Source organism: Cervus canadensis, chromosome 16 (genome assembly GCF_019320065.1).
Source record: "Cervus canadensis isolate Bull #8, Minnesota chromosome 16, ASM1932006v1, whole genome shotgun sequence".
Lineage (NCBI taxonomy): Eukaryota > Metazoa > Chordata > Mammalia > Artiodactyla > Cervidae > Cervus > Cervus canadensis.
Genome location: NC_057401.1, coordinates 22,333,063 through 22,359,079, shown reverse-complemented (window position 1 = coordinate 22,359,079; position 26,017 = coordinate 22,333,063). Strand labels below are relative to the sequence as shown.

At 35.3% G+C, this 26,017-nt stretch overlaps 1 protein-coding gene across 3 annotated transcripts in view; it reads left to right on the top strand.

Moving 5' to 3' along the window:
* Window positions 1-25,545, top strand: part of DDX4 (DEAD-box helicase 4) — an 84,193-nt gene extending 58,648 nt beyond the window's left edge. For all 3 annotated transcript variants that reach the window (XM_043489194.1, XM_043489190.1, XM_043489193.1), the window contains 8 exons: window positions 735-889; window positions 3,523-3,652; window positions 5,047-5,213; window positions 9,256-9,401; window positions 21,731-21,830; window positions 22,590-22,860; window positions 24,110-24,220; window positions 24,874-25,545. In XM_043489194.1, coding sequence (XP_043345129.1) covers window positions 735-889; window positions 3,523-3,652; window positions 5,047-5,213; window positions 9,256-9,401; window positions 21,731-21,830; window positions 22,590-22,860; window positions 24,110-24,220; window positions 24,874-24,942 — 1,149 coding nt within the window. In that variant the 3' untranslated portion in view covers window positions 24,943-25,545. The remainder of the gene's footprint in view (window positions 1-734; window positions 890-3,522; window positions 3,653-5,046; window positions 5,214-9,255; window positions 9,402-21,730; window positions 21,831-22,589; window positions 22,861-24,109; window positions 24,221-24,873) is intronic.
* The last annotated feature ends 472 nt before the right edge of the window (window positions 25,546-26,017 follow it).

Sequence of the window (26,017 nt, the reverse complement as noted above, 5' to 3'; positions counted from 1 at the left end):
AGAACTCTGATGGGACCAAGTTGGTCTTAGGACTAAACTGTGAGATTTGTGAATTAAATAGGATTCCATGAGATGAGCATTAAAGACTGTCATTTCCAGGATCATAGTCTTGCTTCATACTATATTAGTCTTAAAAATCCTCCATAGTAGAGTTGAAAGGAAAATAAGTGAAAATAAGTTGTACAATATAGGAGCTAATGTGTGACTTAAATGTGGTTTTGGAGGTAGATTTTAGTGTCTTATTTAATAAGAAAACTGTAGCACAAAGTTTCTCTTGCCATATGTAACTTTTATGAGGGTGATATGTTTAGTAATTCAAATGAATGCTTTCCCAATTTTTGCTCTGTTTTGTGGACCACTTTTGTCATGCATTCTGATTTTATTTCTACCTCAAAAGGAATCACTTATAATAAATGCTGCATTCCTCATTTACCTCTCAAAATAAGTTAATGTTTGTTTATGTAGAATCTTTGGTTGTGTTTGTTTTTAAAAAAGCACAAAAGATAGTTTCATCAGATAGATTAACTTTATCAAACATTTTATATTGTATAATATGAGCATAACGACCAAAATGTTAGAAACTCATTGAAATAAAAATTATTTCCCTTTCTCACTTTAAATTTATCAAAAAGATGAAAGAAGAAGCTAAAGGATATAAAGACATGAGGAATAGGTTGCCATAGGGAAAAGGATGATGCCCTGTAAATTTGTAAGTTATGCAATTTAACTTCTAGGCAGCTTTTCTCTTGCCAATTTTGGCTCATATGATGCGTGATGGAATAACTGCCAGTCGTTTTAAAGAACTGCAGGAACCAGAGTGTATTATTGTAGCACCAACTCGAGAGTTGATCAATCAGATCTATTTGGAAGCCAGAAAATTTTCTTTTGGGTAAGTACATCTGGAATGCAACTCACAAACAAGTTTTTCTTTAGAGAATTATTGTATTTATTTTGGGAAGATCTCAGTACATGAATAAGAATGCAGTCATATAATTTAATTTGGTGTTACTTGACTGAAGTTGACTTTTTCATAATCTTGTTTATAGAATCTGTTTTTAAAAATTAGATGGTGATAGAAGTAGAACGATAAGACGTACATATTCATGTGTTTTCTGGTAGTTTTTAAGTATATGTTTAAAAATGAGTTTATGGTGTTCCTAATAACTTTCTGTCCTTTAACACGTAACTTCATAAAATGGATAACTGCTTATTTAACAATCAGACCTAATTTTTAATGACTGTAAGATTGTCTATGTGTTTGTATTTTATTTCTCTATTTGGAAGATTTAAGTTGTTTCTAATTTGGGGCTACTATAAATAAAAGCAATTCTTGCTTTAATGAACAACTTGCTTATAAACTTTTTCTACTTTTATGTTTTAAGTATTTTATTAGAGTAGATTTTTATAGATTTAATGTTAAAGAATATGAAGTTAATTTAAAGCTTGCATTTTACCAGCAGTATTTGAAAATGCCAACTTCCACTATACACTTTGCCACTATTTGGTATTAGATTAGTTATCTGTTGCTGCTTACCTTAAAACCTAGTTGCTCAAAACAATACATATTATTTTACAGTTTCTGAGGGTTTGGAATTGAGGAACAGTTTAGCTGGGTGTTTCTGGCTTGGCATCTCATGAGGTTGCAGATAAGATGTCATCCAGAATTACAGTCATCTGGCTTTATTGGATCTCTCTGTAAGAATGGTTGTCTCTAGGAAATGACAGCTGGCTTCACATAGATTGAAGGGTCAGTGAGAAAGAGCAAGGAGGAGGTTTCTGTGACTTTTGTAAGACAGTTGCAGTCACTTTTGTTGTATTCTCTTCGTTACTAAGCAGGTCACTAAGTCTAGCTCATACTCAGGACTGGCTATGTAATTTGCAAGAACTAGCCCAAAATGAAAGTACAAGGTCCTTTGTTAAAAAATTATGATGAATTTTAAAGCAGCAAATAGAAAACAGGACTGGCTATGTAATTTGCGAGAACTAGCCCAAAATGAAAGTACAAGGTCCTTTGTTAAAAAATTATGATGAATTTTAAAGCAGCAAATAGAATATTAAACCAAGCTTAGGTCTTTTTTAAGCATAGGACTCTGTATTACTGCACAGGTTATATACCTATGAAGCCAGCCTTGCACACATCTTTGGAGGGAGTTAGGATCTATATTTAAAGGAAGGTGTATTGAAGAATTTGTGTACATATTTTATTTATTTATTTATTTTTTGTGTACATATTTTAAAATCACTACAGCTATTTTCATGTTTTCATTTATTTGGTTATTGAGAGGTTGAACTACTTTTTGAATGCTTTGTACATTTTCCCTGTGAATTATCCATTTGTTGTCTACCCATTTATCTGTTGGTATATTAGTGTTTTTCTGTACAGTTCTTTAGAGCTTTCTATCTAGAACCTTCACCTTTTATTTTGTATAAATCAGTTTATTTGAAATTAGAGGAGAAAAAACTAAAATTATTAAAATTCTTTTAATGTCAAGCTTGACAGATCTTTTGTAAGAAGTAGATGTACATTGCTTATACCAGTGTTTGTTTCTTACTGACCCCCATGTACTGTGTTGCTCTTCAAGCTTTTAAATCAAGTAAAAGTTTTCTTGAAGAAAAAAAAACCAATAATGATATTTCAGATAATATGTATGCACAAAATGTGTATTAGTATGTGGATATTTGTTGGAACATTTTTTGGCAAAAAAATGAGAAGTGTCTAACTGTCTATCTTTAATCCTTCTCTTCAAAGTTTACACTATTACGGTTTTATGTGAAATAGTATAGAAAGAGCTGGTGCACATATATGCACTTTAATTCTCCTCTCAACAAATCTTAGCATACTAAGCTTGGTTTCCATCCTTTGGGAAAAAAAAGGTATATGTTGGAGCTAACACTTACTATAGAACTGTATTCCTCTTTATAGATGCTCAGTGTTCTTTTGTACGGAAGGCCTATAATTCTGTTTTTTATTGTTAGATAATTTTCAGTCTTTCAATACTAAAAATCATGTTAGCATTGAATATATTACACAGTCGTCTTTACCCCTTTGTGGGGATATATCTGAAGGGAAAATTCCTGTATGTGAATTTATTGGGAAAAATAAGTTTTAAAATTTTAATAGAGACTAAAATTGTGAAAGAGATTGTATCAGTTTATCCCCCTGAGTGCCAGTTTCCCTACACTGGCTAACATGGCATTATCACACTTGAGGGAAAATTTTGTTAGACTTCATTTGTTTTGCTTTTTTGCTTTTAAAAGTAATATTGAACTTAAAGTGTTTAAAAACCATCTGTATTTTTAATGAACATTTGTTCATGTTGTTGGCCTGTTGTATGGGTGTTGGTTGTGTTTATCATTGTTTTTGAAGAGCTCTATCAGGCAGGTTGCAAATATTTTTTTCCCTCAGCTTTTCAACTTTCTGGGAAGAATTGTAAAAGAATGTTGAATGTATTAGCTTTTTCTTTATGGGTTTCATTTTGCATCTCATTAAAAACAAATGACATTTATTTTTATTGTCAATAGGACTTGCGTAAGAGCAGTTGTCACATATGGGGGAACCCAGTTGGGGCATTCAATTCGACAAATAGTACAAGGCTGTAATGTGTTATGTGCTACTCCTGGGAGACTGATGGATATCATAGGCAAAGAAAAGGTAGGCTCTAGAGGGATAACAGAGTTGTGATTTGACTAGTAATTGTTTTGTTTGGGAAAGAGAGAAACTTGTGTAAAGACATGTATGTTCGTTACAGCACCATTTGTATATTAGGCTCCCATCTGATTCCTTGAATGCTTTCTTATATAAATCTTAATACAAATAGGTAAATAGTATTTTCCATTTTATACTTGGGAAAACAAACTTCTAGTGAGATTATGTAATTTATTTTAATCTCTAAGTTAGCTCTAGTAAGTGATAGGGTTAGAATCTGGATCTGATTCCAGAATACATATCCTAGACCCACTACACTGAGAGAAAAATGAAATCAATGCTTTTTTTCTAGTTTCACATATGTCTTGAGGAAATAATTTTTTTTTTCCTGGAAGAAAACCTTTGTGGTATCAGTTATTTTGTCTCCTGTTTTAAGTGTGAGAGTGATATTATCCAGGATTGCTAAGTTTCTGTCTTTGGAGAGCGATTTTAGGGCTATTTATTTTCAGTATTCATATACCACATTATTACATCTCTTTATCAGTATTTTCAGTTCACTTTCATGACCCTGCTTTGCTTTCTTAAGACTGTTCTTTAAAGGGATTATTAAAAATATGCTCTTTCTGCAGAAAGGAATTTTTCTTATGGTACTTATTAAGAGTATCCAGAGAAATTCACCTTGATTTCCCACCTTGTTTCCCATCTTCCATAGGGTAACAAAATAACTTGTTTTCTTTTTGCAAATATGTGCTTCTGTTTTTAGCACTAAATATTCCTGATAGGTAAGAAAAGTTTTCCATTTGTTGCTGAGTGGTTAGAGAATCGGGGATTTATTAAGGGTTTAAAGGAGTTAGAAATGAATTTGTCAGTTATAGGCCATTTGATAATGTCATGCTATTAAGAAATTTTATTTCTTACATTAAATAGCCTGACTTTATCAGATAATATAGTCTAGATATGTGCTGTCCAATACAGTAGTCACTAGCTACATGTGGATATTTACATTTTAACTGATATAAAATTAAAAGTTCGTTCTTCAGGCACACTAACTACATTTCAAGTGCTTAATAGCTGCATATGGCTACTGGCTAATACTGAAGATATAGAATATTTAAGTAATTACAGAAAGGTCTATTGTGTAATACTTATCTAAATGTTTTGGTTTCTTTGAGTTTTATGAAATGTTTTATAACATAAGAAAAAATTGAGAAATGAAATGAACACTAATACGATTAGCTAACCATAACAGTGGTCTCATCATTGTATGCACTGATTTCTAATCTTCATCTTTGAGAATATATTAATAGTTAGACTTGATGAGAATATTTTCATATAATATATCAACTACTATACTAACTAGTATGCATTCTCTGCTCTAACCCTTGAAAATATCCTAAAAGATTGGTCTCAGACAAGTCAAATACTTAGTTTTGGATGAAGCTGATCGCATGCTGGATATGGGTTTTGGACCAGAGATGAAAAAGTTAATTTCCTGCCCAGGAATGCCGTCAAAGGAACAGCGTCAGACCCTTATGTTCAGTGCAACTTTTCCAGAAGAAATTCAAAGGTAAATTTTTTCTTCTTAGAAGTAGCTGCTATGTACTAAAATGCTTTTATAGCAGGAGAAACAATGTGAGTATCTTATTCTTGAGAGATTATAACATGGATAGTTTAAAAGTAAAAGTATTTCTAAAAGGTTTACTGTATTTTTCATTGTTTTTTACCTTAATTCCTGGCTTTGCATTAGCATCGCATTTTATTAGAGTGTATGTGGTTGTGTGAGTGAGAAAATGAGAGCACGTAGCACCTCGCTAGGATTTAGTAAGTGCTTACTAAATGAAATTACTTTTATGGTGGTGCCCCCTCTTTGACCCCAAATTATAGAGTTTGGGGGAATTGCAGTTGTGTTAGAAAATTTATGTACTAATTGTTGACAGATATTTGAGTATCATATATACACTGTGTGGTCTGTGAGTTCTGAGGTTAGCGTGACATATTCCTGCTAGAATGGTGACTCTTCTTTCTGCCTGCTAATCCCTTAGCAACAGGGAACCTGAAGTACCCATACAGCAGGTCTAGCTTATACAGTTCAGTAAAACTCCTGTTTTCTCTGCTGGAACTGTTCTCTCTTTGGGAACCAAGACCTCCAGTACTTATAGTTGGTGCAGTAAGCACAATTTCCCATGTGGGTCACTGGGAGTGATGGTAAATGGGCCACTCTAGCTTGTATCCCTTGGTTCCCAGACCCATATACTCCATAAAGATCTTTGGTTCCTACTGAATGCTTTACTATCTGTGTTTAAATGTTACAAATTGCCTATTATTCCATCTGAAGTCCATTTTTCGCATTCTGCATATTCCCTGAACCATTGTAGCATCCATATCCTTGGCTTGCATTTCTACCTGTATGCACTCCCAAACTTATTACCTGTAATTTTTTGATTGAAGTATAGTTGACTTACAATATTATATTAGTTTCAAGTGTACAACTTAGTAATTTAATATTTTATAGAATATATTCCATACAAAGTTATAAAATGTTAAGGATGTTCCTTATGCTGTACATTCTGTCTTTGTAACTTATTTTATACCTCGTAGTTTGTAACTCAATCCTTTTCACCTCTCTTACTACTCTCCTGGCCCCCTCTCTTTTGGTGACCATTGGTTTCTTCTCAATATCTGAGTCTGTTTGTTTTGTTATGTTTGTTCCTTCATTTTATTTTTTAGATTCCACTTATAAGTGAAAACATATGGTATTTGCTTTTTTCTGACTTATTTTACTAAGTATAATTAACCTCCAGATTCGTCCATGTTATTGAAGATGGCAAAATTTTCATTATTTTCTATGGCTGAGTAATATTCCATTGTGTGTGTGTACCACATCTTCTTTATCCATTCATCTGTTGATGGACACTTAGGTTGTTTTCATATCTTGTCTATTGTAAATAATGCTGCTATAAACATTGGGAAACATATATCTTTTCATTTTAGTGATTTCATTTTCTTCAGATATCTACTCAGTAGTGGAATTGCTTCCTATGGTAGTTTTATTTTGAATTTTTTGAAAAATGCCCATTCTGTTTTCTGTAGTGGCTGTACCAGTTTACACTCCCACCATCAGTGCGTGTGGATTCTCTTTTCTCCAATCTTGCCAACCCTCATTATTTCTTGTCTTTTTGATAATAGTCATTCTTACAGGTGTGCAGTGATATCTCATTGTAGTTTTGATTTGTATTTCCCTGATGATTAGTGTTATTGAGCATCTTTTAATGTGCCTATTGGCCATCTGTATGTCTTATTAGGGAAAATGTCTATTCAGGACCTCTGCCCATTTAAAAAAATTGGGTTGTTCGTCTTACACTATGAAAGAAATCATGAAGAAACCCAAAGACAGTGTACTGATTGGGAGAAGATATTTGTAAACAATATGTTCAATGAGGGATTAATATTCAAAATACATGAAGAACTTGTATAAGTTAATGTATTAAGTTAATATGAAAAAAAAAAAACCAGCCTGATTATTACCTGTATGCTTAATCTCTCTCCTCAGCTTCAGACTTTTAGATTTAACTCTTCAGGATTATTTTTCCTCTTTGATGAATTACCAGTAACTCATGTTCATCAGGTACAAAATTGAACCTCTTCTGCAACTCCCTCTTTTTAACTTTCCAGTTGTCCTTGTTGGCTTCGAGGTCTTTCGAAACCAAAGTCATTTGAAGCATGTTGATTCCTCCTTCATATTCCTTTAACTCTGCCCTTCAAAAGTATTCAACTTGGCAGTTATCTCTAAAATATTGCAAATTTGTTAGTTTCTTCTCTATTTACCACCTTATTTTAGGTCCTTTTCAGTTCCTCTCTGCTCGTTGATAGTAGCTTTCTAATATGTCTGTAGTTTGACTTTTGGGCTGTTAAAATTGCAAAACTAAGTCTGATCTTTATCGCCATTTATTTAAAATAAATTCTCCCGTGTCTTTCCATTTCCACAGACTAACCAACTTTTAAATGCTTTTATATATGACAGTTTTTGCCTCATTTGCCACTTTATTCCTTGGAATGATATTTTTCTGGTTTATTTAGAGTATTTCCTGTTGGCTATGCAAGCCAAATTCTCTTCCTCTTCATTATTTATCCTTATTTCTTCTTCTGCATAGAGTGCTTTTCCTTAGTCATCCCTATTTCATGTTCTTGCTTGCTGCTTCCTTAGATCAAGCTTTAAACTTGAAGACTCTTAATAGACATCATTTCATCCATTTCCTGCCCATCTTGTAAAAGAACCCTCTATCTTTTGAAAGAAACTATTTTAAACACTTTGCAGTTTTCTTGTAATATAGTAAGGTTCAATCGATGTTAACTATTGTAGCACTAACTTACTGTAGTAAAGCGTTGAATAATTAAAATATGTAAATATTAAACAATAAAATATGTTTAAATTATAGTAATTGCTTTTATATAGCTATGTTTATGCTGTTTGATATGAGCAACACAGGCAGAGACCATCATATTCATCTTTATACACACAGTACCTTATACCACGTATGCGTCACATGAGGCACTCAGTATATATTTTAATGAGTGTGAAGGATGATTGATAATTAAGAATTTCAGATAATGTCAAGGTTTGTGCCTGGATGAAAGGGTTCTTGACTCTAGAAGTAGTGTATGAACAAGAAGTTTTTCTTTTATGGTAAGACAGCAGATGAAAAAGAAGCAGCAGTGATTTATTAAGATTTATTTATATGCAGAGTTTGAACTATTTTCTTGATATGCTAGGAGATGACTAGAAAGTAAGAGATTGCTATGTAGGAGAGAGGAGGACAGCCCCATGACCTCCTCTTTTTTCCTCCCAACCTTGCTCTGTAATTGGCAGTTCTGCTTCTCCTCACCCCATGTTTCTGTGATCTAAAGCAGGGCTTCTTCATTATATATTATCCGTGAGTTGTGTGTGTGTCAGGATGCTGATACCCTCAGACTTTGGGGAGAGCATCTGCAGCTTGGTGTGGCCTACCCCTAGTCTGTTCACCTGGTCTCATTTTTTTCACCAGTTATGCTCTACAGGTATTACCATTTTCTATGTTTGTCGTGATGTGAAAAGCATTGACTTAAGATCTGGTTTGCTCAGAATATTATAGTTCATTTGGAGTATACTAATTTAACAGCTCATATTTTCAGGGAACAACTTTTAAATAACATATATGAAGGTGATGAATGAAGAACAGAATTTTTGCTGTAGGTTTGCATTTTAATCTTTAATTAAAAGATGCCTGCTTGTTGTAGTCTAATAGTTTAGCATACTTTTTATTATTGTTATATACACATTTTATATAGTTTCGTGTGGTCAGGGCTTCCAGTTGAAATTACTTACCCATCATTTGACACAGGTTTTTTCATTTTAATAGATGTTTTGCAAAATGCTAAGATTTTACAATGATATTTGAGAGTAATACTTGGATCATGTAATATCTACCATCTCTTATTATGACTGTTATAATCTGACTTATAAATGTTATAATATGGTTTATAAATGTTGAAGTAACACTTGCAGGAATTCAGTGAATATTATTAGTATTAATGGAAGAGAATAAGTTAAGGAATACTTTTTGTCTTTCTAGGTTGGCTGGGGAGTTTTTAAAGTCGAATTATTTGTTTGTTGCTGTTGGACAAGTGGGTGGAGCATGTAGAGATGTTCAGCAGACCATTCTTCAAGTTGGCCAGTACTCAAAAAGGGAAAAACTTGTTGAAATTCTACAAAACATAGGTATATCTTACGTTGATTATCTTTTGTCATGATTTTGGTTTTTACAAAAATTACTTTTAGAAATGACTTTAAGATTATTTGGCATGAGTTAAGTAAGTTTTCACTGTTTCTTCTTCCTCTGAAGTTCTTTTTATTTTGATTTGATTTTCTGGTAAATTATATAGCAGTATAGTCCTTTCTCCTCTATAAATGTTAAAAAAAAATAGGAGGAGTTTGAGACTTTAACAGTGCTTGACCAAAAACTATTCCAGCAGAAATATATATGTTCTTGTTTTAGAAAATAGAGAGGATTAGTAACGTACCTTTACATCAAGCTCTATTTACTCCACTAAAAGTAATATCTTTGTTGTATTTCTAATTCCCAGTTTTTGCTCTCTAAGGCTTCCTGTATTCATACATTCAAAGAATTTTGGAGCTAGAAGGGACTTTAAAGGTCTAATTCTGTTCCTTACAATGTTAATGAGAAACTCTGTCCCTCCCTTCAAAAAAGCCAGTTTTTATGGAAAGTTGTATTTCTTTGTTTGATTGAGATAGCTTTAGTTTGTGCCTAGAAATAAAATGTTATAATATGGCCATTTTAATATTTTTTGTTGCCTCACAGGCTAAATGTATGATATGGATCCTATCTCCTCATCCTCCATTTTAAGTGTCTGTTTCAGTTTGAAGTCAGTGTTAGGAATGGGGAATAAAAAGGCAAGAAGCTGTCTAACTTCCAAATAAGAAAAAGTTGATTTAGAAATGCTTTTAAAAGGCTTCTAGTCTTCAGTTTTTTCTAGTTTTATATAAAAAAAAACTTTTAAAAACCAAATATTCATCTTGAGTTTGAGAAATGTTATTAGTTTTACTTCATGATATGTTTCATAGCATGTACTGTTGCATGCAAAATAATATTTGCTGTGGGCTATATATTATTCTGATTGTTTTACATGTGTTCACTCATTTGATTCACAAAACAACCTTCTGAGGGTGGGGTTTGTTATCCTCATTTTAAGTTGTGGGCACTGAAATACAGAGATGTCAGATAACTTGCCCAGTATAAATTGAAGTTCCAAATGCAACAGGAGATAAGTAATACATGGTTTTGCTGAAGTTAGAGCACATTTGTAGTATAATTATCTTAAGACTTTTTTTTATATATGATTTTATGGAATGAAGTTTGAGAATAATTCAGCTGAAGATAGTGTTTCAAAAGTGCTGGTTTCCCTTTGCGAAACCTTTGAGGTCAGTATGTAAGCACTATTGGTATGCTTCTATATTATTTGAAAGGGTAAATATTTTATAGTTCTTAATTTATTATTCTTGGTTTCTTTTTACTTTGCATAGAAATGTTATGCTGTATATCATATTTTATATATTTTTGTTCATATAAATTTATCTCTTTTTCTAATCATTAACTTAAATCTGGTAGCTTTCCTCTTCTGTTTTTAAAATGTATAGGTTTCATTATTTCATAGTAGTATCACTTCAGTTCAGTTCAGTCGCTCAGTCATGTCCAAATCTTTGTGACCCCATGAACCGCAGCACGCCAGGCCTCCCTGTCCATCACAAACTCCCAGAGTTTACTCAAACTCATGTCCATCGACTCGGTGATGCCATCCAACCATCTCATCCTCTGTCGTCCCTTCTCCTCCTGCCTCCAATCCCTCCTAGCATCAGGGTCTTTTCCAGTGAGTCAACTCTTCACATGAGGTGGCCAAAGTATTGGAGTTTCAGCTTCAGCGTCAGTCCTTCCAATGAACACCCAGGACTGATCTCCTTTAGGATGGACTGGTTGGATCTCCTTGCTGTCCAAGGGACTCTCAAGAGTCTTCCCAACACCACAGTTCAAAAGCATCAATTCTTCGGCACTCAGTTTTCTTTATAGTCCACTCTCACATCCATACATGACCATTGGAAAAACCATAGCCTTGACTAGACGGACCTTTGTTGGCAATGTAATGTCTCTGCTTTTTAATATGCTATCTAGGTTACCAACTGCCTTTTTCATAATTTTAAATGAACAGGTGTCAAAGATTTTATTGAGCTCATTAATTACAAAGGGAACTAGTAAGATGTTATAGCCAGTTCAGAGGAGAATTCAAAGAACACATTTATGTGTAGGATATCAGGAAGACTAAGATGAATTTATAAATAGATATAAAATTGATCAATATCCACAAAGTTTAATAATCTGTTAAATTTGAGGGAAGATTTTCATTTGTATTTTTATCGATAAGAATCATTTGCATTGCTCTCAGTTGCAGTAGAGGTATAAAACAAAGGTAGTAAAAGGTACAGACAACCTTGAAGGGTATGCTGCAGTATCAGCTTTGCTTGTTTCAGAGTCTTCAACAGTTTTTTCTGACAACCTGTATTCCCACATAGTCACAATAATCTCAGATTATTCTTGATCACAAGAAAGGCTGGTCTCATTATGTTTGGCCTGTTTTCATAGGTGCAACAAGACTGTTTCATAACAAAGGCCTCTTCAAGTTTGCTTCGCAAATCTAGAACCGTATAATATTGAACAACTATGAAAGTCACAAAATTAACTTTTAGATAGTTTTCATAAGAAATCTGAGATTGAAGTTGTAAAGGTCTCTGAAGAATAGGAAGCTAAGTCTAAGATACTTTTCATATACCATTTGCAGAAGCTAGAAATTTAAGTGAATTCCTCTCTTCTAAATTTCCGCAGATTTTTAATGTAATTGATTCTTGTTTCATTGAATCTGTCATCAGATTCCATCTACTTTTAGACTATAAACAGTTCTAGAAATTATCCTCAATAAGTGATCTTTGCAAGTTGTCAGAATGTCAGTTTAAAGACTTCTTACTTTGAGGTATCAGTAGTTTGAAGTGCCTGAAACAGTCCTTTCCCAGAAGACTTGAAGTCTGTTCTTCATTGATGATAGAAACTCTCTGGTTTATAGAAAGTCTTTGGACAAGCATCAAAACAAAACAGAAACTGTCTGTAGTTGACAGAGAATGATTGTGGTTAAGTTACTAGTGATCATTGTTAAATACAGAAGATCTGATGAAGGCTGAAAATAAGAATAATGCTACAAACAAAGAAATTTGGTTGTATGGGGCAGTGTACCTCTGAAATATACAGAAAGCCTATTTAGAGTTGTTTCATAAGTGTCTTGGTCAGTGTTTCTCCTGAACTTTAAAAAAAATATTATGTATATTATCAAGGGTGAAACAGATCACCAGCCCAGGTTGGATGCATGAGACAAGTGCTCGGGGCTGCTGCACTGGGAAGATCCAGAGGGATGGGGTGGGGAGGGAGGCAGGAGGGGGGATTGGGATGGGAAATACATGTAAATCCATGGCTGATTCATGTCGATGTATGGCAAAAACCACTACAATATTGTAAAGTAATTAGCCTCCAACTAATAAAAATAAATGGAAAAAAAATTTTAAAAATATTATGTAATGACAACCCTATATGCAAAACAGAAAAAGAGACACAGAAGTACAGAACAGACTTTTGAACTCTGTGGGAGAAGGTGAGGTTGGGATGTTTCGAGAGAACAGCATGTGTATTATCTATGGTGAAACAGGTCACCAGCCCAGGTGGGATGCATGAGACAAGTGTTCGGGCCTGGTGCACTGGGAAGACCCAGAGGAATCGGGTGGAGAGGGAGGTGGGAGGGGGGATCGGGATGGGGAATACGTGTAAATCTATTGCTGATTCATGTCAATGTATGACAAAACCCACTGAAAAAATAAATAAATTAATTTAAAAAAATAAAATAAAAAATATTATGAACAGCAAGGGAATTTACATAATTCTAGGGACTTCTCATGAAGTAAACAGTTTTGAAATGTGTGAATAACATTTTACCTATGCGCTTCAACCTAGGGAAAGCTTAATGTCTTCTGATACAACAGTTCTTACCACACAACTCTTTAAAAGTAATAACGTGCTATGCAAGCTTAATTATTTTTTAGCTTCTCTTTTATTTTATATGGTAAAATAAAAAGCCTGTCTTTTCCCTGGGGTTCTCAGAGAAATTTCAGAAGTACTTTAGGCAGATTTCTTCTTCTAAATTTATCAGTTCAGTTCAGTTGTTCAGTCATGTCCGACTCTTTGTGACCCCATGAACCGCAGCATGCCAGGCCTCACTGTCCATCATCAACTCCCGGAGTCCACTCAAACTCATGTCCATCGACTCAGTGATGCCATCCAACCATCTCATCCTCTTGTCGTCCCCTTCTCCTCCTGCCCTCAACCCCTCCCAGCATCAGGGTCTTTTCAAATGAGTAAGCTCTTCACATCAGGTGACAAAGTAATGGATTTTCAGCTTCAACATCAGTCCTACCAGTGAACACCCAGGACTGATCTCCTTTAGGATGGACTGTTGGATCTCCTTGCTGTCCAAGGGACTCTCAAGAGTCTTCCCAACACCACAGTTCAAAAGCATCAATTCTTCGGCACTCAGCTTTCTTCACAGTCCAACTCTCACATCCATACGTGACCACTGGAAAAACCATAGTCTTGACTAGACGGACCTTTGTTGACAAAGTAATGTCTCTGCTTTTTAATATGCTGTCTAGGTTGGTCATAACTTTCCTTCCAAGGAGTAAGTGTCTTTTAATTTCATGGCTGTAATCACCATCTGCAGTGATTTTGGAGCCCAGAAAAATAAAGTCAGCAGCCACTGTTTTCACTGTTTCCCCATCTATTTGCCATGAAGTGATGGGACTGGATGCCATGATCTTAGTTTTCTGAATGTTGAGCTTTAAGCCAATTTTTCACTCTCCTCTTTCACTTTCATCAAGAGGCTGTTTAGTTCTTCATTTTCTGCCATAAGGGTGGTGTCATCTGCATATCTGAGGTTATTGATATTTCTCCTGGCAACCTTGATTCCAGCTTGTGCTTCTTCCAGCCCAGCGTTTCTCATGATGTACACTGCATATAAGTTAAATAAGCAGGGCGCCAGTATAGTCATGACATACTCCTTTTCCTACTTGGAACCAGTCTGTTGTTCCATGTCCAGTTCTAACTGTTGCTTCCTGACCTGCATACAGATTTCTCAAGAGGCAGGTCAGGTGGTCTGGTATTCCCATCTCTTTCAGAATTTTCCACAGTTTATTGTGATCTACACAGTCAAAGGCTTTGGCATAGTCAATAGCAGAAATAGATGTTTTTCTGGAACTCTCTTGCTTTTTCGATGTTCCAGCAGATATTGGCAATTTGATCTCTGGTTCCTCTGCCTTTTCTAAGACCAGCTTGAACATCTGGAAGTTCACGGTTCACGTATTGCTGAAGCCTGGCTTGGAGAATTTTGAGCATTATTTTACTAGCATGTGAGATGAGTGCAATTGTGCGGTAGTTTGACCATTCTTTGGCATTGCCTTTCTTTGGGATTGGAATGAAAACTCACCTCTTCCAGTCCTGTGGCTACTGCTGAGTTTTCCAAATTTACTGGCATATTGAGTGTAGCACTTTCACAGCATCATCTTTCAGGATTTGAAATAGCTCAACTGGAATTCCATCTCATCCACTAGCTTTGTTTGTAGTGATGCTTCCTAAGGCCCACTTGACTTCACATTCCAGGATGTCTGGCTCTAGGTGAGTGATCACACTATCGTGATTATCTGGCTCATGAAGATCTTTTTTGTACAGTTCTTTTGAGTATTCTTGCCACCTCTTCTTAATATCTTTTGCTTCTGTTAGGTCTGACTTTATAGTCTGATCTTAAAAAAGACAAAATCAAAAGTTCTCAGAAGAGAGTTGAACATTTTACTAGTGTAAGATTACTTAGTTCTTAGGCAGTAATTTAATTGAAGTGACAAAGCATTTAAAATTAAGAGTAGAAGATAACATGGTTATAATAGCTCTTTCATAAAGGTCTTTTTCTCTTTAAACAACCAAAGACATAATAAAGTCAGAAGAATCTCTGCTATATAGGCTGATTATAAGGAAGAGAAAGAAGAAAGAAGAACCTTTCATATTGTAAGTAAAGGCATTAAACAGTAAATCAGGAAATAGTTCCATGCAAATTGATTGAATTTGTTAACATTTTAACATATTTCATCCTTTTTTTTTTTTTTTTTCTTTTTTTGGGGGGCTTTCCTGGTGGCTCAGTGGTAAAGAATCAGCCTGCAGTGTAGGATACGCAGGAGACGGGTTTAATCCCTAGGTCACGTAGATGCCCCCTGGAGGAGGACATGGCAACCCACTCCAGTATTCTTGCCTGGAGAATCCCATGGACAGAGGAGCCTGGCGGGCTACAGTCCATGGTGTCGGAAAGAGTCAGACACCACTGAAGTGACTTAAGACAAGCACGTAGCTTTTTTTTTAAATAGTCACATATTATAAACTGGTATAAAATTCAGTTTCCAAGTTTTATCTTTCATTGTGCATTTTTCATATTCTGGAGCAAACTGACACTTTAGGACAAAATGAATCCTTCTCAGGTTCCCTGAGATGCTCTCAAGGAGTCTGTGAGGTAAAAACAATCTTCGTAATTATACTAAAATTATTTTAACATGCAGAATGTTCCAGTAAATATTTTAAAAATTTTTTGGTTTTAGTTTTCAGGGTGGTAAGTGTTAGTTGTTACAACCATGTAGCTAAAACTCTTTGGAATTGTTGATAATTTTCTGAGTTTAAAAGAGTCATAGACCAAAATTTTGAGAGCTGCAACTTTAGGGAAATTTTACTTTTTCTTTCCTTGAAAAATAAATGCAAAAATAGTTTATGTTTCTTGGTCAATATTACTCCTAGGATAGTCTTGACCACTTATGTTAATTATTACTTTTAACCAAAGTTCACTTCTGTTTCATAGAGAAAACTAGAGGCAGGGATGGACAGTTGAGAGATACCATACAGAGACATTGAGGCTGACTACCAGAACTCGAACTTTCTATACTACTTTCTACACCACACATATCCTTTTACACTTAAAGTAGCAAAATTGAGTATCTTCCTTATTATGACTCAAAGATATTGCCTATATGTGATATATGAAAAATAACAAGCAAATTCCATCCTAAATATTCAGTGATTATCAATTTAATTAACTCAGTATAGTCTACTATTTTAAGTTAACCTAAAGCTAAAGATCTTGGAAATTATCTTCAGGTGACAGTATGCAAAACAGTAGATAATGTTGAATAGTCTGTTTAGTTGAACACAGATTTACATTTTCATACATTTAAACATTATGGAGAATATTAATTTGATTGGCAAATCTTCATACATTAAGAAAAACCCAAGTAAAGTAAGATATGTTTGTTTTCTACTTAACACTGATAAACTGGAGAAAGGACATGCATATTTTTAAAACCAGAGTTATTAAGTTAGTCTTGTATATCAGAAGTTTCACTTATTTATGAGAACTTGGAATCTTAAAATATTTCTGCTTAGTTGCTATAGGAAGAGTTTTTAATTTGATATACAGTGGGTGCTTAGTTGCTTCAGTCGTGTCCCACTCTCTGTGACCCTATGAACCATGGCCTGCCAGGCTCCTCTGTCCATGGGATTCCCCAGGCAAGAATACTGGAGTGGGTTGCCATTTCCTTCTCCAATAGTTAGAGTATTATGAGTCAAATTTCTCTATTTTCTGGGAATTTTAGATTTCTGGAATTTTTAGAATCATAGTTTTTAGAATTATGGATTTCTATAAATTCTCTAATTTTTCTGTGTAAACCAGTCAGAATTGAGCTCCTTTAAGAGGCTTTATGTTTGTTAATACTTGTCCCTAGAGTATTAACATAATGATTATGTACAGTGGTAGATAAACCTCTTTCTGAATTATAGATACATAAAGAGATGATAGCTTCAGTTCTGTCACTTAAGCCATAGGTCAAGAATGTACACAGAAATATAAAAAATTGCAATTTGGCTACCAGAGCTAGTATTCTTTTTAGATTCTTAATTAATTTTAGTTTATAATGGACTAACAATTCTGTATTATTTTTCACCTCACAGAATAAGTGGTTATAATTCATTAATCCATCTACAAAGATCACAAAATGGTCTGATCATAAAACTAAATTTTCATTATCTCTGCCACTGAAGGGATATAGCTTATTACCTGAACTAGAAAAAAATCCAAAATTTTTAGTAGAGGAAAAAACAGAGAAAGTGTCAGCAGAGTTAAATTTTTATTACCATTTTGGGATTCACACTGGGGAACCAGGAAAAGATGAGATCAGGGCTTTAAGCTGCATAGTAGTATTATGTACCTGACTATATCAAATGAATCAGTTTTGGCATTGGGCATCTTGATGGATTATCTCCAAAACTGTTGAAAGGTAATTTTTGATAAAACAAAATCATTACTGATTAATAAAATGACTATGTCTCAAGGATATAGCTCATTTATTACTGTAAGAATCAGTTATTCTCTTGATTTCCCACCTGGTTGTCTGATATCTGAGATTAAATATCACCTTTAAAACCTTCCTTTCTTGCAATCCTACTATCTCACTTAGGAAATTCCATTCAGTATCTTGCCTGGAGAATTCCAAGGACAGAAGAGCCTGGTGGGCTATAGTCCATGGGGTCACAAGGAATCAATTGGACACAGCTGAGCGACTAAGACTTACTCCAGTTGTTCAGACACAAAAATATGAGGCATCTTTGATTTCTCTCCAGTGTACATATCTGATCTGTTAGCAGAGTCCTCTTGTTTCTGTCTAGCATCAAACTATATTCGAATCCATCAGCAGCTAAGTTAAAGATCAGGTCTACTACTTTTCTCCAAACCCAATGGCTTCCCTCCTCAAAGTAAAGATCTTTTGGTGGATTTCAGGGCACTTCATGAAATGGCTTCCATTATCCCTCTCCAAATCCTACTGCTCTCCATTGCTCACCCTATTCTAGCTGCATTTTGCTCATTACTATTACCCACACGTACCAGACATGGTTCTACCTCATTACCTTTGTTCTTGATACTCCCTCTGCCTAGAATGTAAAAACCAGATGGGGACCTCTTTTCTTTTTTTTTGAGCACATAAAGAACATCTATACCTTAGAATCTTTATATTTGTTCTTACCTCTGACTTATAATGCTGTTTCCTCAGATATCTGAATAGTTCACTTGTATAGTAATATCTGTCCTCAGATGTCATCTAATTGGAGAGAGTGCATAAACCCATTTGGCCCTTTATTCTGCTAAATTTTTTTCTTTTTTAGACTTAATGCATCATATTTGTTATTTACCTGTCCACAATGAGTGTAGGTACTTGGTTTTATTTGCTGTGTTTTCATTATCTAGAATAGATACTGGCATCTACTGGGTGCTAAATGTTTGTTGAATAAATGGAGCCAGCTAATAGGGACATGGGGGAGTGGGATTATGAAAAGTAACACCTTGTTACTTCTATTCAGGCTGTAAATGATTATCTTTCCTCTCTAACATTTTATAGAAAATTTCTTTGTGTGGAAACGTCTCTGGCTCATGCTTGAATTTAAACCAATTAACTACTGTAAGCTAACAAGTAAATATTCTTTAATGTGTTAAGACCCTGGGATAATATCTTATATATCTATATAGATATATAAGATACTTTGGGGATTAAGGGGTTTGAATTGAGATAATGCTGAAACATAGAATATTGTAGAGTTTGTTAGCCCTGGGTTGAATGCAATTATTATGAATGCCTCTGGCAGTCAAGGTAGAATAAAAGATTCTATGACCATGGGAAGAACAAAGGCATTTATTTATAGAGAGGGAAGTGAAGAGCCTGAGTCAAATTTGGAACTGCTAAGAGTTGGCAGGTAGATATCATTTATCTTTCCTTTGCCAAGAGAACACACTGGTCATAGCAAACACCCTCTTCCAACAACACAAGAGAAGACTCTACACATGGACATCACCAGATGGTCAACACCAAAATCAGATTGATTATATTCTTTGCAGCCAAAGATGGAGAAGCTCTATACAGTCAGCAAAAACAAGACCAGGAGCTGACTGTGGCTCAGATCATGAGCCAAATTATTGCCAAATTCAGACTTAAACTGAAGAAAGTAGGAAAAACCACTAGACCATTCAGGTATGACCTAAATCAAATCCCTTATAACTATACAGTGGAAGTGAGAAATAGATTTAAGGGACTAGACCTGATAGACAGAGAGCCTGATGAACTATGGACAGAGGTTTGTGACATTGTACAGGAGACAGGGATCAAGACCCATCCCCATAGAAAAGAAATGCAAAATGGCAAAATGGTTGTCTGAGGAGGCCTTACAAATAGCTGTGAAAAGAAGAGAAGCGAAAAGCAAAGGAGAAAAGGAAAGATATTCCCATTTGAATGCAGAGTTACAAAGAATAGCCAGGAGAGATAAGAAAGCCTTCCTCAGCGATCACTGCAAAGAAATAGAGGAAAACAATAGAATGGGAAAGACCAGAGATCTCTTCAAGAAAATTAGAGATATCAAGAGAACATTTCAGGCAAAGTTGGGTTCGATAAAGGACAGAAATGGTATGGACCTAACAGAAGCACAAGATAGTATGAAGAGCTGGTAAGAATACACACAAGAACTGTACAAAAAAGATCTTCACGAGCCAGATAATCACAATGGTGTGATCACTCACCTAGAGCCAGACATCCTGGAATGTGAAGTCAAGTGGGCCTTAGGAAGCATCACTACAAACAAAGCTAGTGGATGAGATGGAATTCCAGTTGAGCTATTTCAAATCCTGAAAGATGATGCTGTGAAAGTGCTACACTCAATATGCCAGCACATTTGGAAAACTCAGCAGTGGCCACAGGACTGGAAGAGGTGAGTTTTCATTCCAATCCCAAAGAAAGGCAATGCCAAAGAATGGTCAAACTACTGCACAATTGGACTCATCTCACATGCTAGTAAAATAATGCTCAAAATTCTCCAAGCCAGGCTTCAGCAGTACATGAACCAAGAACTTCCAGATATTCAAGCTGGTTTTAGAAAAGGCAGAGGAACCAGAGATCAAATTGCCAATATCTGCTGGATCATCGAAAAAGCAAGAGAGTTCCAGAAAAACATCTATTTCTGCTATTGACTATGCCAAAGCCTTTGACTGTGTGGATCACAATAAACTATGGAAAATTCTGAAAGAGAGGGGAATACCAGACCACCTGACCTGCCTCTTGAAAAACCTGTATGCAGGTCAGGAAGCAACAGTTAGAACTGGACATGGAATAACAGACTGGTTCCAAATAGGAAAAGGAGTATGTCATGACTGTATACTGGCACCCTGCTTATTTAACTTATATGCAGAGTACATCTTGAGAAACGCTGGGCTGGAAGAAGCACAAGCTGGAATCAAGATTTCTGGGAGAAATATCAATAACCTCAGATATGCAGATGACACCACCCTTATGGCAGAGAGTGAAGAGGAACTGAAAAGCCTCTTGATGAAAGTGAAAGAGGAGAGTGAAAAAGTTGGCTTAAAGCTTAACATTCAGAAAACTAAGATCATGGCATCTGGTCCCATCACCTCATGGCAAATAGATGGGGAGACAGTGAAAATAGTGTCAGACTTTATTTTTTTGGGCTCCAAAATCACTGCGGATGGTGACTGCAGCCATGAAATTAAAAGATGCTTACTCCTTGAAAGGAAAGTTATGACCAACCTTGATAGCATATTAAAAAGCAGAGCCATTACTTTGCCAACAAAGGTCCATCTGGTCAAGGCTATGGTTTTTCCAGTGGTCATGTATGGATGTGAGAGTTGGACTGTGAAGAAAGCTGAGCTCCGATAAATGATGCTTTTGAACTGTGGTGTTGGAGAAGACTCTTGAGAGTCCTTTGGACTGCAAGGAGATCCAACTAGTCTATTCCTAAAGGAGATCAGTCCTGGGTGTTCATTGGAAGGACTGATGCTGAAGCTGAAACCCCAGTCCTTGGCCATGTCATGTAAAGAGTTGACTCATTGGAAAAGCCCTGTTGCTGGGAGGGCTTGGAGGCAGGAGGAGAAGGGGACGACAGAGGATGAGATGGCTGGATGGCATCACCGACTCGATGGGCATGAGTTTGAGTAAACTCCGGGAGTTGATGATGGACAGGGAGGCCTGGCATGCTGCGGTTCATGGGGTCGCAAAGAGTCGGACATGACTGAGCGACTGAACTGAACTGAACTGAAGTCTCTACTTATTGGTTGGCCTATGAAGGCAAAGGGCAAGTGGTTGTTTTTCTTGTTGTTTTTTTTTTTTTAGTCATAAAGTAGAAAAAAATCCTTGTCTCTCTATCTTTGACATTCATCTACTCAGGAAATATTTGAATTGCTCTTACCTATCAGGCCTGAGTTTAGGTGCTGGGAATATAGTGGTGGATAAGACAGTTTCCTACTCACCCTGTGCATTTTTTTCTTTTCCTGATTTTGTAATTTGAATGTTTCATTGTCTTGTAGGTGATGAAAGAACTATGGTCTTTGTTGAAACTAAGAAAAAAGCAGATTTTATTGCCACTTTTCTTTGTCAAGAAAAAATATCAACAACAAGTATTCATGGGTGAGTAGGTTATTATGATTTCCTAGTAAGGAGGTAACTTCTATTTGTCATTTGTTAAGAAATGTTGGTATATTTAACTAGTAAAAAATCCTGGAATTAGAATCTCAAGATCTAACTATTATTATTCATCTTTTAAGTTTTTATAAGAACCAAGTGGCAGGGATGGGTGAGTTAAAAGTATCTTAAGTTCCTCATCATGATTGTCAAGCGATCTCACTTAAGTCTCTCTGATCCTTAGATCTAGGTTATTCAGCTAAATCTATTCAGTGCTTGATATTTTTTTCATTGGAGTCCTCAAAAATGTCATATTAACACAATTTCATTGGCACTTTACTAGGAGATCTAAAATATTAATCAGTGAATATGTAGAATTCAGAGATTATACTTTAATGAGTAATTTTTGAGAAATCATTTGATCAAGTAGTTGTTTATCTTTTGTCAAAACTAGAAAGAGTTTATTAGTGGGTAAGATTTGATGTTTGTCATATTTGAGTCTATATTTTGGCTGTAGGTATTAGCTGTCACCTTACTTCATCTGCAAATGGGGTTAATCGTCCTAACCTCAAAGTGTTACTATGAAAATTAAATGATGACTTAAATGAGTATAATACTTTGTATGTAAGAAGTAGACATTAATGTTAAATGTTGCTGTTTTTTTTTTACTGTTATTTAAAAAAAAATCTATCCATTGAACTTTAATGGTTCTCTTTAATAATTTTGTTAAGGACTGTTCTAATACATGCTTTGTTTTCTTTCAAGTGATCGTGAACAGAGAGAAAGAGAGCAAGCTCTTGGAGATTTCCGCTGTGGAAAGTGCCCCGTTCTTGTTGCTACTTCAGTAGCTGCACGAGGGCTGGATATTGAAAATGTTCAGCATGTTATTAATTTTGATCTTCCTTCTACCATTGATGAATATGTTCATCGAATTGGGCGTACTGGTCGTTGTGGAAATACTGGCAGAGCTATTTCCTTTTTTGATCTGGAATCAGATAGCCATTTAGCACAGCCTCTAGTGAAAGTGCTATCAGATGTAAGTTTTTAATTTTTAAAACTGAATGGATAGTGTTCTTACCTTGTCATTGAAAGTGGACATTTTATATGTATGGATTTTCAGTTCAGTTGCTCAGTCATGTCTGACTCTTTGCGACTCCATGGACTGCAGTATGCCAGGCTTCCTTGTCCATCACCACCTCCCAGAGCTTACTCAGACTCATGTCCATCGAGGTGGTGATGCCATCCAACCATCTCATCCTCTGTCATACCCTTCTCCTCCTGCCTTCCAATCTTTGCCAGCATCAGGGCCTTTTCCAATGAGTCAGTTCTTCACATCAGGTGGCCAAAGTATTGGAGCTTCAGCTTCAGCATCTGTCCTTCCAATGAACACCCAGGACTGATTTCCTTCAGGGTTGACTGGTTTTATCTCCTTGCAGTCCAAGAGACTCTCAAGAGTCTGCTTCAACAGCACAGTTCAAAAGCATCAATTCTTCGGCACTCAGTTTTCATTAAAGTCCAACTCTCATATCCTTACATGACTACTGAAGAAACCATAGCTTTGACTAGACAGACCCTTGTTGGCAAAGTAATGTCTCTGCTTTTTAATATGCTGTCTAGGTTGGTCATAGCTTTTCTTCGAAGGAGCAAGCATCTTTTAATTTCATGGCTGTAGTCACCATCTGCAGTGATTTTGGAGCCCAAAAAATAAAGTCTCTCACTGTTTCCATTGTTTCCCCTCTGTTTGCCATGAATTGATGGGACCGGATGCCATGATCTTAGTTTTCTGAATGTTGAGCTTTAAGCCAACTTTTTCACTCTCCTCTTCACTTTCATCAAGAGGCTCTTTATTTCTTCTTTGCTTCCTGCTGTAAGGGTGGTGTCATCTGCATGTCTGAGGTTATTGATATTTCTCTGGGCAATCTTGATTCTACCTTGTGCTTCATCCAGCCCAGTGTTTCTCATATAAGTTAAATAAGCAGGGTGACAGTATACAGCCTTGACGTACTCCTTTTCCTATTTGGAACCAGTCTGTTGTTCCATATTCAGTTCTAACTGTTGCTTCTTGACCTGCATACAGATTTCTCAGGAGGCAGGTCAGGTGGGCTGGTATTCCCATCTCTTTAAGAATTTTCCACAGTTTGTTGTGATCCACACAAAGTCTTTGGTGTAGTCAATAAAGCAGAAGATGTTTTTCTGGAACTCTATTGCTTTTTCGAAGGAAAAGTAAACATGTGAATCTTTTGAGACTTTATGCATGTTGTTTATGAAGTTAATTTTTTTTTAAGGCTCAACAAGATGTTCCTGCCTGGTTAGAAGAAATTGCCTTTAGTACATATGGTCCTGGTTTCAGTGGTAGTACAAGAGGAAATGTGTTTGCATCAGTTGATACCAGAAAGGTTAGTTGAGGGGGAAAATTTAGAAATTGGCTTTTAGTTATTTACTCTTTGTAAATGTTGTGCTTAATATTGTGAAGTAACTGTAACAACAACTTAAGCCATTATTTTCATGTGTAGAAGATTAATGTTTCTCTAAAAATTGTATATACATATATAGTTTTGGTCTTAAAGGGGAGGAATTTAAGATTTATGCTCAAACACCTTCCTTTCCCATTTTAAATTCTAATTTAGGATCTTCTGAGATTTTCGTAGTAATTCTTTATTTTTTGAATTCTGACCACATTATTAATTATGATAAAATAATAGCAGTGTGGTTACATATCTTTTCTATTGTGTCAGTCTAGGCAACATAGTTTTTATACAGAAATAATGGGCATACTAGTCATTAAGTATTTATGCTTATTCATTAAAGTGAAGAGCTTTGTTTTTCCGTTTGCCAAAACTATTGGCTTACATTTTTTCTTGAAATACTCTGCAATTTAAACTTCCTAGGTTGATATGGAACTTTTTTCAAATGAATTGGATTCAGTGAGAATGAAATTTTTTGTTTGGGGAAGAAACGGTAGAAAGCTTGAGTCCTTGCTATCAGTCTAGGTAGTATAACTTTAACACTACATAAAATTAAATGTTTGTTTCTTTCTTTCTTTTTTAAGAGTTACCGTGGCAAGAGCTTTTCTTCATCACAAGCTCCTAATCCAGTAGATGATGAGTCATGGGATTAAAACGAAAACAACCTGCAAATTTGTGGTACAGTTTTGATGCAGAGAAGAAAGTAGTTTTGATTTTTGATTTTTTTAAACAGAAGTATGAAACCTTGCATCTCCTATCCTTCTGTTTGTACTCCCACCCTAAAAAAAAAAAAATCCTACTGACTAGTTAACGTGAAATGCTAAAAGTTACAACGTTGCAGTTACTAATGCAAATGGTGTTAACCAGAAAGATTAAAGCATTCTAAATGTCTTACCTATTTCTATTGTATTCTTCAAGGGTTTTAGACATATTTCATGTCTAAATGCCATGTCTTAGTATAGTGTTTATTGATCCTAGAGCAAACAGGATTATAGGATACACTTTTGGTTAAAAATTATTGGGTTCTATTTTTGCTTAAAAGGAGCCTTGAAACAATAGTGTGTCACTGAAATGTAATGACATGATTTTCATGATAGAAACAGTGAAAGACAAGCTTTTAAAAGCAATTTTGATTTTATATCATCAGATATGCGATGAACATGGTTGAATGTTTGCAACGTGAACTCTGTACTCAATGATACAACTGTTTGTATTTTTAATATACAGACTTCTTAAAAATAAAGGATGAAACTCTTTCCCCCCTAAGTTTTCCAGCCGCCCTTTTAATTTTTCTTGTTACAGATTATGGTTCTCAACTCTTGTATTTTGAAATTTTGAGTCTTGTGAAACCAATGAAGTGAAAAGTCTTATATAAATTGAATATGTATAATATACATAAATACACAGATGCAGTAATGAAAATCATTCTTTGAGCTCAAACTATATCAACAGAAACAGTGTTGTTCACTCTTGCCATAATTAATTTTTTGATATTTTAATATTGAGGGTGAAAACTTTTTTTCACTTACCATTACGTATCTTAAACTTACTGTGTCTACATGTACCCCAATGTTCATCGCAGCACTGTTTACAATAGCCAGGACACGGAAGCAACCTAGATGTCCATCGGCAGATGAGTGGATAAGAAAGCTGTGGTACATATACACAGTGGAATATTACTCAGCTATTAAAAAGAATGCATTTGAATCAGTTCTAATGAGGTGGATG